The sequence below is a fragment of the Bidens hawaiensis genome, unplaced genomic scaffold (assembly GCF_021521415.1).
Source record: "Bidens hawaiensis isolate Kalapana, Puna unplaced genomic scaffold, B.hawaiensis_p1.1 tig00016565_1, whole genome shotgun sequence".
NCBI lineage: Eukaryota > Viridiplantae > Streptophyta > Magnoliopsida > Asterales > Asteraceae > Bidens > Bidens hawaiensis.
The window spans coordinates 292604-312475 of record NW_027492520.1 but is presented as its reverse complement, the minus strand read 5'-3'; the positions used below and the strand labels follow the sequence as shown (position 1 = coordinate 312475).

Below are 19872 nucleotides of genomic sequence, written 5' to 3'. Positions count from 1 at the left end.
AAACACACGATTCTTTTTGGGGCCTTTAGACATATTTGGATGTTTTAGACCGGTTCGTCTGGAATTCGTAGAATTTTGAGCATTTATCGTGTCTCAACTTGCCCGAACCATAACCTATGGTTAACACAACATTCAGTTATGGATATGGTTAAGCCCCATAACCGAACCGACTTTGCACACACCTTGGTTCTTAGTGTTTGTAGACTCTGCACTAAGTGGGATTAAGTTGATTTGAAGCGTGTGACAAGCCGTCAATCGTTTACTAACCCGAACCAAGATTTTTACAAAGATAATCATTACAAAGTATCTTACATGAGTCATGTGAATAACTGTTTAAAAATTCTTTCATGTATATCATGATTCATACAGTCATAGTATCAAGTAGTAACCATTGGGCAGTTTAAATTTTGTTCTACTTAATGTAGTGAGTATGGTACCATATTTACTAGTTAGAAGCATGATTCAAGATTACTGCCTATAGTTCCGGTTTTAATTTATCTTTCGAAGTTGACAATGTATCTGCACTTTCATTTATAGTAATAACTAGCAGGGGTGTGCACAAAACCGAAAAAAACCGAATTGAAACCGATAAAACCAAAAAAACCGAACCAAAAAAACCCAACCGAATTAGAAACCGAGGGTTCGGTTTTGAACTTTAGCAAAAACCAAAATATTGGTTTTGGTTCGGTTTTGTTTTTTGTTAAGAACCCGGAAAAACCAAACCGAACCGAAATAACGAAAAAAATTGAAATAATCATAATATCTTAACCGTAACCATTAAAACAATATCTACCGACGACCATTTGTTTAGTTTTAACATATGGTTAATAACTAATATATATGGTTAATAACTAATAGTACTAGTACTTTTATTTTGATTTTTGTTTTTAAATGTATCTTTTCTTAACTTTTAATATTTGAAACCCAAATATTTTAATATTCTATTAATCATTAATTTAAAGAAAAAAAAATATCATGCCCAATTTCAATATCTTGGGTCAAGTGTTTTTTTTTGCCTAAAATATTTTGGCTCGATTAGCAAAACCGAAAAAACCGCATCCAAAACCGAACCGAAAAACCGAAACCGAACGGTTTTAAAAAATCATAAAACCGAAAGTTTGGTTTTTTGGTTCAGTTTTAGTCAATAACCACACCGAACCGCACCACGCACGCCCCTATTTGTTACATTGAAATAATCAAGCGATGATTACCTTCGAAAGCATAAACCATTGTTCTTTAGGATAATAAGCATTAACTCTGATAGCTGCCATATGTTTAACTAAAATTTTGTTGTTACTTTATCTTCAGGCATCGTATTCATAGTTAGCGCATTCATGCTAGTTAGCAGTTCCGACTCCATATCAAGGATATCATCATTCGCCTATAGAAAATGGCATTTACTACCCCATTGCGTATTGATAGTTCATTTTAGTAGACTTTATAGTTATCATTTAATACTTCTCAAACTCGGTCATCAGTTGACCGGGTCAACAGCCGTGACATCTAAATATTCTGTTAAATGGGTAGTTATGAGATTAAAGTTTGTCAGTGTTTTGCTTGAACTCACATTATGAATGATATATGTGTTTAGTTTGTATCTGAAACTACCACTAGTCAGCATTGGTGTAATCTTTCATGACTACATGTGAACATGTCGGCTGATCCTTAATATTTGTTCATAAATTCAATTTCATATATATATGTATATATCTTTCTAAATTGAGTACACTGTAGTTTTCGTCTCTGTGATTTGTTTAAATATGCAGTTTTACTTCAATAGTTTCAAATTTGTGATTTTCATCCCTGTGGTTTCACTTCACCTGCAATTAAACCCGAATTCATTAACCCCGTTAAGTCTGGTCATTAAAACCATCAGCGTACCCTTCACGTGAGGGGCAGTTTTGTCCTTTTTTCCCTCAAATACACCCCAGCCCCTCACGTGAGGGGGGCTTGCGGATTACGACCGGGGCTTATTTGCGGAGAAAAAGGACAAAAATGCCCCTCACGTTAGGGGCACGCTAATGGGTTTAACAACCAGACTTAACGGGATTGCAAGTGAAATGAAACCGCAGGGACAAAAATCGCAAATTTGAAACTATTGGACTAAAACCGCAGATTTGGACAAACCATATAGACGAAAACCGCAGTTCACTCTTCTAAATTTTATAATATTATATCTACTATTTCGAAACACTAAAAATATCAAATTGTTTTTTTTCCGTGGTAAATTAGATATAAACTGTTATGTATAACAATCTGTTTTACTGAAACTTTACGGACTTTGATGTTTCGCTATAAAAATGTTGTTTTCTTATTTGTATATTTAGTGAAACAGACTGTCATTTGCAGTGTTTTAACATAAATATGATCTTATGAATTTAGATGGATAAATATGAAACTTTGAACTTCTAAAAGGATATAAGTTATAACTGCATTTGTTTTTAGTTTTTACTCAATGTGAATGATCCAAAAAGATCAGTAATTTTATATCGACTGTTCTTGGACAGTAATATGGGCTAGGGGTGTGAGTGGTGTGGTTCGGTGCGTTTTTTTGGCCAAAACCAAACCGAAAACTAAAACTTCGGTTTTTGGAGATTTAGAAACCGTTCGGTTTCGGAATTTTCGGTTTTTGCCATTTGAGCTTGAAAATTTTAAGCCGAAAAAAAAGTTGACAAAAAATAATTAATTTAGTTATAAATAATTTTGCTAATTGTAAAATAATAGACTATTATACATTTGATCTAAAATATTGGAGTTACATATTTATTAAATTCTTATAAATTACTTAATATAAAATATAAAAACACAAAAATTTAGGAATTTGGTTCATTTTTTTTACATGCAAAACCAAAACCGAACCGTTAGTGCAGTTTTTACAAAAACATAAAACCGAACCGTCGGTTTTTGTTTCAGTTCGGTTTTTTCGGTTTGGATTTTTCGGTTTTGAATTGGTTTTTTCGGTTTCTTGCACACCCCTAATATGGGCTGAATGTACAGGATACGGGCTCTCGGACTTTACTCAGCTTAGTGTGACTTTTTATTATGTTGGCTAAGTTCATTGAAGAATGAAGACACCTACACTTCTTGTTATCAACAATGCAGGCTCCATTGATCAACCGCAGGTGCAAAACCGAGTTTTTTTTTTTTTTTGAACCAGAGTAATTTTTTTTGCTATTATAGTGTGCATTCACCATTTCACCTTATAAAACACTGTTTATTCATATACCTTATTATTTTATCAGCATTTACACTTATGCAGTAGTTTCACAGTAGCATGATAATAAATGTGACACCATCAAACTTGTGAATTCAAAAGCTTAATGGTTCTTAATGTTTCAAATGTTACATTATTGGTCACGCTCAATGAACTTACGGGCGCATTTATTAGTTAGTTAGTTCGACTGTCTTGATACTTCAACTAGTGTACTGAGGTTTTTGTAAAGTTGCATTAAAGTTTTCATGCACATTATTTATTTATTTGTTTGTTTGCCTTCTCATATCAGTCACATTATTGCAGGCATTATATGGAAACCACCTTCTTAACATTACCGGTTCGATAAATATTCTATGCTAATATTAGACTTCATTCAATGGAAGTTCTACTAGATATATGAAAGATACAATTATTGTAAATGAACCGGTTTTCTTGTTTGTTCGTTAAGAAAATGAGCGTGTTCGTGTTCGTTAGGACTGTCAGTTTCTGAGACGGACCTGTTAACACAACATGGGTTTTAACAGGTTTGGGTTTGAGCTTAACAGGTTTCGTGTCTTAAACAGGTTGACCTGTTTAAGACATGTTTAAATTCGTGTCTTAAAAGGTTAAAGACCTGTTATCCTGTTAGTAACCTGTGTGGATTTTTATTTTACACCGCGCATTCCTAAAGTCTTAAACCTAAAGTAACGACATTTCACTAACCCGATATTATATTTTTTATTATATCTTTTATGTATATTATGATTTACTTCTATGGTTTTTTGTTTCAACTATGCTATGGATTTGTCGTCTTTATTTCAAGTATGTTCTTGATTTGTGGTTTTTTGTTTCAAATATGTTATGGGCTATCAATTAATTAAGACATTTATGCTCATTTTAATAAATTTCGGTTTCGTTACACATGTATTATTCACTGAATCTTTAAACAGGTCTCTTAACAGGTCTTAACAGGTTAACATGTTACTAAACAGGTTCGTGTTTGGAAAAAAATGACACGATTAGTTATCGTGTCGTGTTCGTGTTTAGCACCACAGGTCATTGTGTCTTGTCCGACATGTTATGACAGCCCTAGTGTTTGTTCGTTAATAGTATAAACAAACGGTTCACGATCATAATTGAACACAAACGAATGGACATAGATGGACGAACATAACTAAGCGAACACCGGTTAAAAAACTAATAAAACTAGACTAAATTTTAAGAAGTGATATTAAAATTTCATAAAATTAGACAAAATTACAACGCGCCTAAGTATTTCAAACAAATATATAAAAAAAACGTAAGCGAACGAACTTAAACAAAGTAAATTATCAAACATAAATGAATGTAAACAAACTAACATAAACGAGCATACATGAACAAATGTTCACAAGCATAAATGAACGAACGAGGCATGCACTCATGTTCGTTCGTTTAACTAAATGAACAAAAAGATCGTTCATACTTCATATTCGTTCGTTTATTAAAAAAACGAACATAAATATACTTCCACCAAACGGTTCATTGAACGTTCGGTTTGTTTATTTTTTTAGGTGTGGCAAATGTGACCCATTGGGTTGAATGAGTTGTATTAAAATGTATATAATGGGTCAAAATGAGTCAAACTAAAAAAAGAAAATGATTGAAACGGGTCAAAACGGTTGACATTTCTTGAAGGTTTTTTTTTTCTTTTTCTTTTTCTTTTTTTTTGGAACGAGAAAACGAAAGAAACTTTGTAGTACTTTTACTTTTTAGTTTTTGATTTATATTTCGAGTTATGATTTTTTAATTATTTTTTTTGAATTTTTTAATGAAGGGTTTTTGAAATGGGTCAAAATGGGTTGAGATTAAAAAAACCCCTCATTACAAAATTCAAAAAAAATAATTACAAATTTATAACTTGAAATATAAGTCAAAAACTAAAAAACTAAAAATACTAAAAAGTTTTCTCTGTTTTTCTCGTTCCATTAAAAAAAAACTCGAGAAATGTCAAACCGTTTTGACCCATTTCAATCATTTTCTTTTTTTAGTTTGACCCATTCTGACCCATTATATACATTTTAATGCAACTCATTCTACAGTGTAGATGCTTAAATCGGTAATTTAACAAACTGTGAAAATGTGAAATACCGAGCTACCACATTTATTGCAGGGCGTAAATCTGTAACTGCAACGTAGTAGGGGCCGTATGCAAGTATACATTAGTTTCACATATTTGTATTTAGTTTGGATGAGTAGTTATCAGCTACCCTCATATTTATTCCATCAAATGTTTATAAAATATCAGTACTATGTAGGGACTGAAAACACACATCTACTGCAAACTCAATAATTCTAAACTGACCAAAACCTTGCTGGATCTACATATATGTTTTGGAAAATAGACCAATCATTAAAATTTCCTTGTTATTTGATTTTAATAGGAAAAGTAGTTGAGCGGGCCCGGGCCTGGGCCCGTGTACCGTAAGCTAAGGAACTGCAGCCATGTATAACTGTAAATTTAATCAATGATCACATGATGTAGGCTTCTTGTACTTGTTGTTAAAAGTTTCAAACCTTCATATTAATCATATGTAGAATGATGTTTGATAATTTAATGTAATGTGAAATGTGAAAACCTATATATATATATATTAATCAGTTAGAGATACATGTTGCTAAATGCTAATACACTGTGTTTTCATTTCATGTATGAATATTAATTTCAGGTACTTGTTTGCATGCATGTTGCTGCTCTTTGAAACTTTTTTTTTTTACTAATTGGTTAATTTTTTAAGTGACAGAATAATGCAGATCTGAAAAGATAAGCCATATAGTCACTGCCAGGTCAGCTTCTTCTCCTGATGATAATTAATTAAAATGTGCTTTAAACTGTTCTCCCTGTTGCCACTGGTTTTAGTTTAGTGTTTGTTACTATATTTGATTGCTTATTTGATTACGAGTGAACGGTTTTCGTCAAATCTGTAGTTTTAGTCAAATAGTTTCCAATTTGCGATTTTCGTCTCTTTGTTTTCATTTCACTTGCAATGAAACCCGAGTTCACTAATCCCATTAAGTCTAGTCGATAAACCCATCAGCATGCACTTCACGTGAGGGGCAGTTTTGTTCTTTTTTTTCCAAATACACCCCAATCCCTCACGTGAGGGGGCTTGTGAATTTAGGACTGGGGTTTATTTAGGAAGAAAAAGGACAAATTTGCCCCTCACATGAAGGGCAAGCTGATGTGTTTAACGACTAGACTTAATGGGTTTAATGAATTCGGGTTTAATTGCAAGTGAAATGAAACCACATGGACGAAAATCGCAAATTTGAAACTATTGGACTAAAACTGCATATTTGAACAAATCACAGGGACGAAAACCGCAGTTTACTCTTTGATTATTTTTTAGTGAAATACGCATGTTTGAGTAAGTAATTTGAAGTTATTTAAGCAAATAAGCAGTTTTAATAAGCAAATCCAAACACACCTTATTTTTCTTTCTATGATATTTGAGGTGGGACCCACATAACTAGGATCGGTGTATCGAAGCAACATATTCCATCATTTCAAAAATAGTGCAGAGTTTCGTATTTCATATATACCCTTCAAAACTAGCATAATGTCGTATATACTTTGAATTTTAGATTTACTCGTTTCATCAAATACAACATATATCATGACCATTATACTTTTAGACTTTTACGTTCTAGTGCATGTTTTAAGGTAACGACGTGTCGACGTAAGGGTATAAATGTCATAAATTAAAAAAAATGGGTTTATTTAATATTTTGATTTTCATCATATTCCACTTTTAATCTTAGATCACTTCTTTGATTATTAATAACATATTTTTGAAGCTAGCATCTTACAATCTTACATTTTGTACTCATAAAGGGTCATATCTATACAGGGTCAAATCTGTACATTTGACCAATTGTCAAACATTTTGTTTAATAAGTGCCAAAGTCAAATGCTGCATGTTTTTTGGGACAATCTGTTTGTTTATAATTAACCTTTTTTTTTCAGAATTTTTAATTCTTTTTTTTTTCTTTATATTATAACTTTAACATATAAACACAAACCGAGCTACATCTGGAATTTCACATGTTTTTTTGTGAAAATTTCAATTTTCAGCTTTTGATATTTTAGTTAAACTTAATTACATTCTCAATATTAATAATTTCAAAGATTCAAATTTTACGGTTTTTTGCAGTTTGAAACTTGGTATGATTCTTATACATATTATCTCGTGCCTATAGTTTCGGCACAAGAGGATTCTACTGTCAGCAGTTTGTCTTAAACAAGGGTAAAATGGTAATTTCACATAACGATAATTAGCGCCTCACTTTCATACTTTCATTTGTAATCTTTACTTACAAAAAATATATATAATCTACATCATGCAATGCATTATCATGGGATTCTTTAGAGGACCTCAAAAGATTCGTATGGTCATCGATTATATGCATATCTACCGACACTTAGTACAGTCTTCAATGTTTCGGGTACACATTATGGGGGCTAGATAGTAGTATAGTACCACAAGTTCATATTGATTTATCTTGAAAATGACCACTTTTTGCCATATTCTTAAGCCATATGTTTTTCATTCACAAACTAGGTAAAGATAAATCTTGTCCAAAGATTTCATGAGTATAGGAAGATAGAATTTTATCCAACCTACCTTTTTGAAACCATATTTATCCAATGTCCTACCTTATATTATCACTATTTTTGTACATTAGTTTGGACCAAATCTCATTGTTGTAAACGAACTGAATGTTCGGTGGGAAGTTCGTTTATGTTTGTTTGTTTAATACATGACCAAACGTGAGCAAGGAATATCATTTGATCAACTAAATGAACGAATACGAACAAAAGTCACGTATGCTCAATTCGATAACGTGTTCGTTCATGTCTGTTTATGTTCATTAAGCTTATCGTATAGATTTAAACAAAATTATTAACTATAAAAGAATATATATATATATATATGTGTATATATATATATAAGTATTATCTAATTAATATATGAAAATTAACATATAATATGATTGTTAAAAGAACACCAACACAACCTTGGTATCCAAACCAAACCGTTTGACACTGACCATTCTCGATTAGTGTTTGTTTATTCGTTTTCATGAACCGTTCACAACCAAGTTCATTTCCTTAATGAACAAACACGAACAAGAGAATTCTTTCAGTGTAGTGCTCGTGAACCGTTCACTTATGTCTAAACATGAACAAGACCTTATTCAGTTCAACAAGTTTACAACGCTACTGGTTAAAACCCTTAAGTCCTCATTCCTTAGCAGAGGTCCCAGGTTCAAATCAAACTTCCACTAGTTTCGACGAGTGCCACATTTAAGACAAATTCTAATAATAATAATAATTTAGAAATATTTTTTTAAAAAATGTTAAAAGATGAAATATGTAATATTTTGAGTGCCACATTAAGACAAATTCTAATAATAATAATAATAATTTAGAAATATTTTTTTAAAAAATGTTAAAAGATGAAATATGTAAATATTTTGAAGGGAAAAAAATAAAATAAAAAAATGTTAAAATGACAAGAAAATTGAATGAGGAAAGGAGTGTGTGAATAGGTTGGGACAAGGTTCCTTAAATTCGAGTGAAAAAAGAAAGTGGTCCAGATCAAAATATGCGTGTGTGTATGTATACATATGTATATATGTGTACTCTTCATGTCTTTATGGTTACCCTCCTTTTGTTGTACTCTCACTGCAGTTGACCCCGTCTCTCTCATCTCATCTCATCTCATCTCATCTCATATACAATAATAATTCATTGTACTTGTGGACCTTTCTTTCACTCCTTCAATTCTCACCTATCTAACCTTTTAACCTTCTCTTTTGAGATCTAGTCTTAATTTACCATAAAACCCAACCACAACATTTTGGTTTTGCGGTTTGGTTTTTGGTTTCGTTGTTTCAAAATTTTCGGTTGTCTTTGTCATAAAACCCAACTAGAACCAACCATTTTTGGATGTTTTTTAATAACATTTTGGTTTCATTGTTTCAATTTTCAAAATTTTCGGCTAGATGGTCTAATTTGGTTATGTCATAAAATCTAACTAGAACAACCATTTAGTTTGCTTTTAGTTCGTTTTTGATACTGGATTTTCTGCTGTCTAGTCTAGTTTGGTTTGGTTTTCCGTCATAAAACCAAACTAGAACAACCACTTGGATTACCTTTAGTTCGTTTTGTATACTAGATTTTCGGTTGTTGGTTCTAGTTTGGTTTTCTGTCATAAAACCAAACTAGAATAACCATTTGGTTTACTTTTAATTCGTTTTTTATACTGAATTTTCGGCTATCTATTCTAGTTTGGTTTTCCGTCATTAAACCAAATAGAACAACCACTTGGATTACTTTTAGTTCGTTTTTTATACTAGATTTTTGGTTGTCTGTTCTAGTTTGGTTTTCTATCATAAAACCAAACTAGAACAACCATTTGGTTTACTTTTAGTTCATTTTTGATACTGGATTTTTGGCTGTCTAATCTAGTTTGGTTTTCTGTCATAAAACCAAACTACAACATCCATTTGGTTTACTTTTAGTTTGTTTTTTATACTAGATTTTCGGTTGTCTGGTCTAATTTGGTTTTTTGTCATAAAACAAACTAGAACAAGTGAACAACCACTTGGTTTACTTTTAGTTCATTTTTTATACTAGATTTTTGGTTGTCTAGTCTAGTTTGGTTTTCTGTCAAAAACCAAACTAGAACTTCCATTTAGTTTACTTTTAGTTCGTTTTTGATACTGGATGCCCGGTTCGCTACTTGTTCACGTCCAAAACCAGTTTGTTTGAGTCTGAAGTTCTGAATGATTGTTAAATTTCTCTGTGTTTATTAGAGTTGTTTTCAAAACTATAAAAAACAATGAACTATGCTGAAGAAAATGAAGAATTTTAATGCAAAGAGACAAGAATCTAAAGGACTATATTGCAATTACAGATTATATCATTTTGCTTTGGGGCTATCTTTGATAATATTGGCAAACCACACAAAAAATCCCCTGCCTAGTCTATTGCCTATCTTTGGTAATCTCCAAGGTTATCCAACTATCTAAAATTATATTGTCATTTATTTAAATATCCTAATAATATTAAATAATATATTTATATATGTTGAGAATATTTACTCATTCAACAAATATCAATGGAACAATACAAAAAGTTAGAAAACTTAACTTTAAAGAAAAACCAGTTAGTCATTTTAATCATCATTAATAACCCATTGACAACTTTAATAAAAATATGAAAACAAACGTATCCGGTAAAATTTATCATAAAACCAAACTAGAACAACCATTTGGTTTGCATCAGTTCGGTTTTGATATTGGATGCTCCGTTCGCTACTTGTTCACGTCCAAACTAGTTTGTTCGGGTCTGAACCACCAGTTTGCTTTATGATTAAATGATTGTTAAGTTTCTAAGTGTTTTATCATATTTTAAATACTATCATTTTATCTTACGCGTCTATTAAACCAATCTTTTTAAGTTGTTTTTTTACGTATTTTTAGATATAATGGGAGAGAGGAAGTGAGATGTTTATGTTATATAACTGTCTTATTTTGTAGCTAGTTAAAAACACTAGATGTAAGTGTTTATGTGGTTATAATAGTTTTTCTGTTTAAATTTGACTATGTATTGAGAAAACATGCATGTATTTATAAGAAATCATGGTATTTTTTGAGTGAGATTTTACCTGGTACGTTTATTTATTTATTTTTGTTTTAAGTTGTCAATAGGCTACTAATAATGATTAAAATGTCTAACTTGTTTTTTTCTTTAAAGTTAACTTTTCTAATTTTTTTATTATTCTACTTATATTTGTTGAATGAGTAAAATCGAAACGAGCTTAAATTGGTTTGAGCTTAATTTGGAGTGTGTGAACTTGAAATGTGCTCCTTTTACTATTTATAATCAATTTCTAATATCGTAAATTATGTATATCATTACATAATAAACTTTATCATATATAATTATGATAAAAGTAATTAAATAACACATCACGCAAACATGAAGTTATATTCATAAAATATATAAATATAAACGAATATTTAATGAATAAAAATGACGGTAACTTGGGCTTAAAAATTACTCACATGACAAGCTCAATTTTTAAAAACAAAGCTTGAAAGCCGAACTCGAACTTAGACGAGTTCATGACAACTTGGTTTGTTTCCACCCCTATAAGTTTATGTGTTAACATCGACTCGCGAACAAATGGTGATTTTTATAAAATGTAAAAGTGAATATTATATATTTGACAAAAATTTTTTTGTTAAAAGTTGGAATACATAACAATTTTTTTTTAATTTCACACACAAAAAAACACAGCTTCAAATGAGTTGTATCATAGTATCATACATAGTATTCAACCAATGACACATCCTTGTATGATTGTATCTACCCTACTTATGCCTCAATCACCCACCACTTAATAATAAACTGACCTAACAACCTTTGTTGATATTCCTTAATTTAGTAAAATCTTAATTCTACCCTTTTCCTAAAAGCCACACACACTCTTTTTTTTATCTTTTCTTTATTTAATAAAAGAACTTTTTTGACTTGATTTTTCTGTTTCTGTGCATATTCACATCAGTTTTTATTATTTGAATCTCACACGAAAAATCCAAAATTATATTCGAATCAAATTTGAATATAATGAAGTCACATTTGAGTTTTCATTCGATTCGGTTCGTTATCCAATCGAATCAGAGTCGTATCTAAGAATTTCGACCTAACCCACTCAGTTATTCGAATTCTAACTATAAACCTACTTTTTTAATAAAGAGTACATACTTACTTATTTATCTGCTAAGGGTGGTGGGAGTCATCCCAGACATGCCGAAATTCATTCTCGGTACCGAAATTGCAGGGATGGTGTTCGCCTTGGAACCACAGCTATAACCCCGAATTCCATCCCGCATGGCTTCCTTTTCTTCTTGGTTCTTCCAACATAGCGGGACAGTTATGCCGCAATTCCTTCCCGATGGTATGTTTTTGTTCGGTACCGACCACCACGGAGCGGTGTTCATGCTCATACAGATCGGTACCGGCTTACATGTTCCTGCCCACTCCGTTCACCCTAATAACGCTTGTTTAAATAATAATAAAAAATAATTTGTTAGCTTAATTCACTTGTTAGAATATAGATTTTTTTATAATGGTGCTTGTTAGAATATAGATATTAAAGTCTAAAATGGGTCAGTAAAAAGTGTGACTAAAGTACTAAAGTAATTATTTTGGTTTTCAAACTACATAGTAAAATACGAACAAAGAACTCGGGATAAAATATTTTGACTTAAAACTCTTAGACTAAGCGTTGTGAGATGGCACCCAAAGCCAATCAATCCGACACCAAACCTCAGCCAATTCATAACAAGAAGGCGCCAAGGGCGTTGAGCCCCCTTTGGCGCTGCCATGCGATTAATGGGCTCAGGGTGCAAGCGTGTGAGGCCAACCTTAACAAATCAAATTCATCCTTTTAAATATTTAAAAAACAAAACAAAAAACAATTGTGATTTTAGTTAAATCATTACGCGTTTTCAGGGAAAAGCTAATGAGGACCCCATACCTATGTGATAGTGACATGACAAAACGTTTTTCATCTTTTAATTAAACCACTACACATAATCTTATCATTTTTATATATAACATCGTCCTTAGTACACCGTGCATATAAGATGAAACTAAAAGAATACTATACAACACACAATTTAACGTTAAGAGAAAATAAACCTAGGATAATCACAAAACACAATATATATTTGTCGTGTCTTTTGTGTATAAGCTAATTAATTACTTTTTGTTATATTAATAAATATAACGCCAACACGTGTTCATGTCTTTTTTATTCTCGTTACCACAATTCACATAGGGATTGGTATCATACATATTGTGTTCAACTTCTTCTGTATCATGTTGAGCCAATGAGAAAAGAGATGGATAAAATAAAGAGTCTTAACGTTGTTTATTCTTTTTATATGACATGTCGGTAAGTTTAAATCAAAAGCTGATGGCAAAATTTGACATTTCATATATTCTTTTGGGTTTTCTTTTTAGTAAAATAAAAATAAAAAATTTAGAGTTTCATGATTTGGTTGGGGAACAAAGTGACCATGGAGATGATATTTGATAGTTGGGTCAAGTGAAGTGCCATGAGTCATGGTCTACAAGTACTAGGGGTTATACTTTAATCTTCTATTTAAAGATTTGTAGGATTCTAAAAGATTTTTGTGTTTTACTATGAATGAATAGTATCCCTTACATGTGTTTCTTTAAATTGTTTGTTTTTTATAAATTTTATACGATGTGTATGTTCTTCACTTCCATTTTAGCGCCGTTTCACCACTTACACCATCATTCATTATTCAACGAGGCTTATTTTCGGGTTTCTAACCATCTTGCAACTGGACTCCTAACAAACGTTTCTCGTCTTTTTTTTTCTTTCGTGCAAGGTATTCAGAGTCACCAATGATGAGTAAAATATATTTATTATAAGAGAAGGTATATGCATCCATATTATTAGGTTGCATAATTAAGTAATGTATGTATGTTATTACTCACAATTGCATATATAGTTATGCAATATATGCTATAATGTACATCAAATTGAAGATGTAAAACTTTTTTACATAATAATACTATACTCAACTCATAGATAATAAAACTAATGATTTTATGGTATAATTTTTAAAAATAATGAAGTACATAAAATTTATTTAATTATCTTTTTTAATGGATATATGGTTGAGATTTCTGTTTAAATGTCAGTTTGAAGAACATAAACAATCAGGAAAAGAAGAATTATCAAAGAACATTCGTTCACAATTCCACACCATCTATCATCTAACACTTAGATTGTAATCAACATGAACATGTTGCTAAAACGCGAAAGAAAAATATAATTAACACTGTAAAAAATATATTTGAGTAACATAATCATAGAGAATAATTATAAAAATGTTCAAAGATAGTTTTCCTTAATATCTATATCAAAAGAGAAACGAAAACTAAAATAAAATAAATTTTGGTTTGATGAGTTACGTACTCTATATCTTAATTCTTAATAGTTATAGCTTGTTTCAGGATTTGAAAAACTAAGAACGAGAAGATTTTTGAAGGTAGGGATATCAAGATAGAAGACTCGGCTTCTTATGGTTCAAGCATAGATCCAAATGTAAATCAACATGATGGTTACATTGGTGTAAGTTCGATCATAGGCAAGGCCGGCCATAAGGTGTGGCAAGGTGGTTGATGGCCACATGCCCGACACCCCGCTAGGACCGAATTTTTTTTTGAAATTAAATGTATTTTTACTAAAACAATATGTATATTTAGTGTTTAAACTTAATTACACAATCACTAGCTTGGTTTAATGACAAAGAGCTATTACTCTCAACCAAAATGTTATGTTTAATCCTCTTTTATACAAAAGTTTTTTACATAACCCAAATTATAACCAAGTAAGCATATATAAAAATTAAATTGTTTAAACCCAACAAAATACTTTTTCTACTTAAGGCCCAAAAAAAATTTCGTCTTCGAGCCGGCCCTGATCATAGGTGATTCTTGTTTTTGGGTTCCTCTCTGGGTTTTGGAGAGCGGTTCGGTTGTTTCAACCAGTTTGTTTGTAAAAAATTATAGCTTAAAAGAAAAAAATTCTTATTAGTTATGAAATAATATATCCTCCCATGTGTATTTAGACACCATCAGAAACCTTTTTGTTCTCATTATTTTTTGTGGATCTAAATGTCAACAAAATGTCTCCTAGTTTCCATTTGAAAACACAAACACACACGCATGTATACATACAATAATACAAAAGTTCTGTAAAATGTACAAGCATGGGAAGCACACTGAAGCAGCTGACACTTGTACTTTAGACAAATATAGATAGCATGGTTAAGTGGGAGTATACCCATTTGAAGTTACTAAAAGCATCAGCACTCTTTTTCCTTCATGAACACAGCTTCATTTGCATCTGTGGGTACATTCACTCACTGAAGCCAGATGTTGACTCTTCAAAACTTTAATTTAATTTAATTTTTTTCTTCACATTTTTATAAAAATTAAGCTAATTAATGACTTAATAAATACCTTGTTCTTATGTTCATTTCAATTCTTGTTCCCTCTTATCTTTTTTCCTAACACCATTTTAAGGTTTTTGCTCATGAAATCAACCGAATAAACCAAACCGAACGATAAACATCTCGAGTTTCATTAGCTTGGAGTTTGATTCATTTGAATCATTTCCCATTTTTTTGGGTTATATAGGGTATGAGAAAGTACACAATACAAAGATGAAAAAAATTCATATTTATAGTTCTAAATCAAGTAACTTGTAACATAATGTGGGAAAAAGTTTAAAACTGTTTTTGCCCTGCAAAATTATGAGCCGAATGAATTTGGATTCTCAAAAACTGATCCAAATTCATTCGGCTCTATCAGTGTTTCTTCAAACCTCACAGTGTCATAAACATGTTTTTTTTCTTTTATCTAATCTTGTTAAAGATGGATTTAACCTAATTTTCTTTACAACTTAACATCAAACATATACACACACATGATAAAAATAATATCTTTGTTAGATTTCATGACTCATAATTAAGATACAAGTACTTGAGCATAAAAAATGAAATGGTAGTAGTTCTATAAAAATACCTCTAAATAAACCTCAAATAAACTTTAACACAATGTCACAGACGAAGGTCTAGACTAACTTGATCTTGAACCGGCTTCGAATCGAATATATAACTCGTGTTTGTCCCAATTCGTGTTGCACGCAACCCCTCTTTCGACGATATCACAACAGGCGACGTGTTAATCACTTGACAGTCACGGTTATATGTTGTGTTTTGGGCACTAGGGTACCTCCATAACCCTAATGGACTACCATTGATAGGTGTTTGATGAGAAGTGTAAATATTATTATTATTGTTATTATTATTATTATTAATATTATTATTATTATTGTTTGCATAGAACCTATGATGGTAGTTGGTGTTTGTGTGGTGGTAATAGGGTGGTGGGGTGGTGGTGAACCGGTGGTAGTTCATGAGACCATACATTTGTGCCTCCGAAAAGCCACCGTTGACCATGGTTGACTGAAGATGAGCTCTTTTTGCATGTTGTCTTTCTCTTTTGTGTGCATTTTGGTGTCCACCTAAAGCTTGTGAAGTAGGGAAGTTTCGGCAACAATAATGACACTCGAATTTTCGACTACTTTCATTACTTTCTTTAAATTCTTCGCGGTTGGATGCTGTGTTGCTATTGTTGTTGCTGTTGCTGTTGTTATTGTTGTCGTTTGTGTCAAATTCGTCTTGGCCAACAAAGTCTTTTCCGAATAGGCGAATGCTTTTTTCTTTGATGGATGAGGGGCGAATGAAGGGGAGTTGAGAGAAGGATTGGACGTTCATGAAATCATGAGTTTGTTGGTCGGAATTTTCCATCGAAGAGCGGTGGTTAACGGCGGTTTAACGACGGAGGAAGGAGGATGAAGAAGGTGGATTGTAATTAAGTTACATGTTGGGTGAGGTAGGGGACCTATAAAGAAGAAACATGTAGAAGATATTCTTTCAATGCAAATGTTTATGTTGTGTTTCTGGAAATACTTATTATTATTTAAAGTAAAAAAAATAGTGATGGAAAAAATATAAATATTTTTATAATATAATAAAATAAGTTTAAACATTGTATAGTTATACTGCCAGAAAACTTAGTATTTATGTTTAAACTGTATAGAGCGTAAAAAATTTAGTTGTTCAAAAAAGAAAATAATTGAAAGTGTTACGGAAAAACTTATTGAGTTATGGCCTGGTTTATAATTTAATTTAGTATAACTTACTTTTTTTTACGTTTCTGTGAATGGTTTGCGGCAAAAGTTGAGTGATAGCAAAACTGTGACCTTGTTAATTTGTGACGTTCGCCAATTTTATGACGACCATTGTGGTTAAACGACTAATTAGTCAACCAAATTTGTGATCGTTTCTTGCTATCACAAACGATTGCAAATTTCCTATTTGTGTAATTTTGAAATGAAAAATATAAATTAAATAAATGGATAAAGAGAGTTATATAAATGTTCTCCCATTGTTATACGTTAGCTTTTCTTATGGTACAAAGTATTAGTGAATGCTTGTGAAGGAAACAAAAAGGTACATGCCTTAATTATTTTAGTCAAGAAATAGAATATAGTTAGGGATAATAAATATGTTTTCTAAGGCAAACTTAACAAAATTACTATAGAGTATAGAGACAAATAATGTTAGGGATAATTATTTTTGTCAAGAAATAGAATATAGTTAGGGATAATAAATATAGTTAGGGATGTCTTAAATTATTATTGTCAAGAAATAGAATATAGTTAAGGATAATAAATATGTTTCTGTTTAATTAATTTCAAAATTATATTTTTCTTATAAACGTATACAATATATAGAGTTATATAAAATGTTGTGAAAGAAGAGTATGGGCCCTTGGGTAAAAATGGCACTATTGATCTAACTTGGTATGGGGTTGGTTGGCTAGTAATAGAGTAAAAGACTGTTAATAATCTTAAGTTCTATGTTCAAGTCCCCCCTTAAAAAAACCTTGGATTATTAATTAGGAAACATGATTAATATTGGTTTCAACATGAGATGATCCGAATTAGTGAGATTAGATCATGTATAGTGTGTTAAAATTTAAGAAAGTATGGTTCTTGTTTTGATCAAAAATTACAGAAGTTTAATCAAGTAATCAAACTTTAATTATGACTTTATGAGGTAGGAGGTTTGAAGGTGTAAACTAAATAATATGTAGGTAATGTAAGTAACACGACGACGTAGCGAGGAAAAAACACTTGATCCTTTAAGGATCTCCGGCGAAAAACCTCGGAAGGGAAAACTATCTCGATGTCTCATATTTATTAAGTAAAAACAATGATTACAAGTTTGAAAGTGCTTATTATCGCTGCTATGAGTACAAGAGTGTGTTCACGGTGTGTGTGTGTAGATATATCACATTAATATATAGTTACAATAGCAATAATTGGTAACAAATGTGACGGCGAGGATTTTGGAACTGTTACAGATTTGCATATCCTCATCTTTACCCCGTTGTTATAACATCTCCAACATTCTAGTATTTAATATTTGACCGAGTATTCAGCTAGGAATTAATTGTCGACCGTTGCTTGCAAGACCAGGCCAAAGATAAAAGGATTATGTCAATTCGTAACGTTTATTACCCAGGATACTGTCTTTTGTTTGTTAGGATCTTTAGAATTTTACTCATAACAATTTCCAAATAAGATAAAATATAATCACTAAAATAGAATAAAGAATTGCAATGTTACTGTTACCTAGTGACATTTTCCTAGTAAAAATATTGATTTAAACTTTTAACCAACCTTTTCTTATTGTTATAAATGCATGATAATTACATCTATAGGTTTAAACACAAGTTCTTTTAACAATCACGGAAATGATTGTGTATTCGAGTAAGGGGTTCCTATAAATTAAAAGCACGTTTTAAACTCAATCAAAACCCATATTTAAGAAACTAATCGACAAGTTATAATCAGGTAATTGCTATTTCACATTATTTAGATCTTAAACAATAACTATATAAAATTAAATAGGCTACGAGACTTGTAAGATCTAAGCTTGCAACATGTACGTTTTAGGTCATTTGACCATGTAACAATTATTATAAAAAAAATGTTACAGAGATAATTTAATAAGTTCAATCAGTTTATATGTGAAACTATCAAAAGAGCACATTAAAACAAAGTAAAATAATCAAAACATAAAAATCTTTTCTACAAAGTATTAGCCACGGAGATTCTTGGAGAATAGCCGGGCGGTTAGCCAGTAAAGTATTAGCGGCGACATGGAAACAATGACAAAGGTCTTTAAGGGCGATGCCCCTTGTGACAACTAGTCAATAGCGATACAGCAAATTAATATATTTTTGAAATACTAAAATATTTTAAAATATATTAATTTTTGAAATACTAAAATATTTTAAAATATATTTTGAAACAACGTGTCGTTGCTAAAAGTATTTTGCGCTTTTAACAACGGTATTTGTCATATTTATTGAGGCTTTCATTTGTAGTATCAAATATATAAATATGATTCCATTTAGTGACATTTAAAAAAAATATAATTACATCAAAATATGTTGTTTTCTTTTTACAGATGGCTAAAAGAACTAAAAAGGAATAAAAGTAAAACTAAAACATATTAAATGAATCCATAAAATGAGCAAAAAGAAAATATGAAAAATGTGTGTGGTTCATGAGACATGTAACTGAAAAGGATGAGAATTATGGTTATTAGGGTTCCACCAAAGTTCACGATGATTATGAAAGTGAAGTAAACAAAACTAGTGAACCGACACCAATCACCACTTTATAATCAATTTTGTATTAGAAAACAAAAGTTGTCAGAAAACAAGGTTTATTTATAATGCTAAACTAATGCTTGTTCGGGCGTGTGTTACGGCAGACAGTTATAAATAATTTTGTAACAAATTAAATTAAGCAAAGGTATAAAAAATACGTGGGAACTCAGTCGGTATTGGTGCATGTACTATAGCAATCGAAAGAAAGAAACCGAAAAATCAAGTCGTAACATGCTTAAAAGAAAATCAACACGTGTTCTGTTCGTTGGTT

General features: G+C 31.2%; 1 protein-coding gene across 1 annotated transcript; it reads right to left on the bottom strand.

Annotated features, from left to right (window-relative positions):
* Positions 1–15780: 15780 nt before the first annotated feature.
* On the bottom strand, positions 15781–16826 carry LOC143551745 (zinc finger protein 8-like). The gene has a single exon (XM_077042115.1). It carries the CDS (start codon positions 16661–16663, stop codon positions 15911–15913), a length of 753 nt encoding a protein of 250 aa, XP_076898230.1. The 5' UTR covers positions 16664–16826; the 3' UTR covers positions 15781–15910.
* Between the last annotated feature and the right edge of the window lie 3046 nt (positions 16827–19872).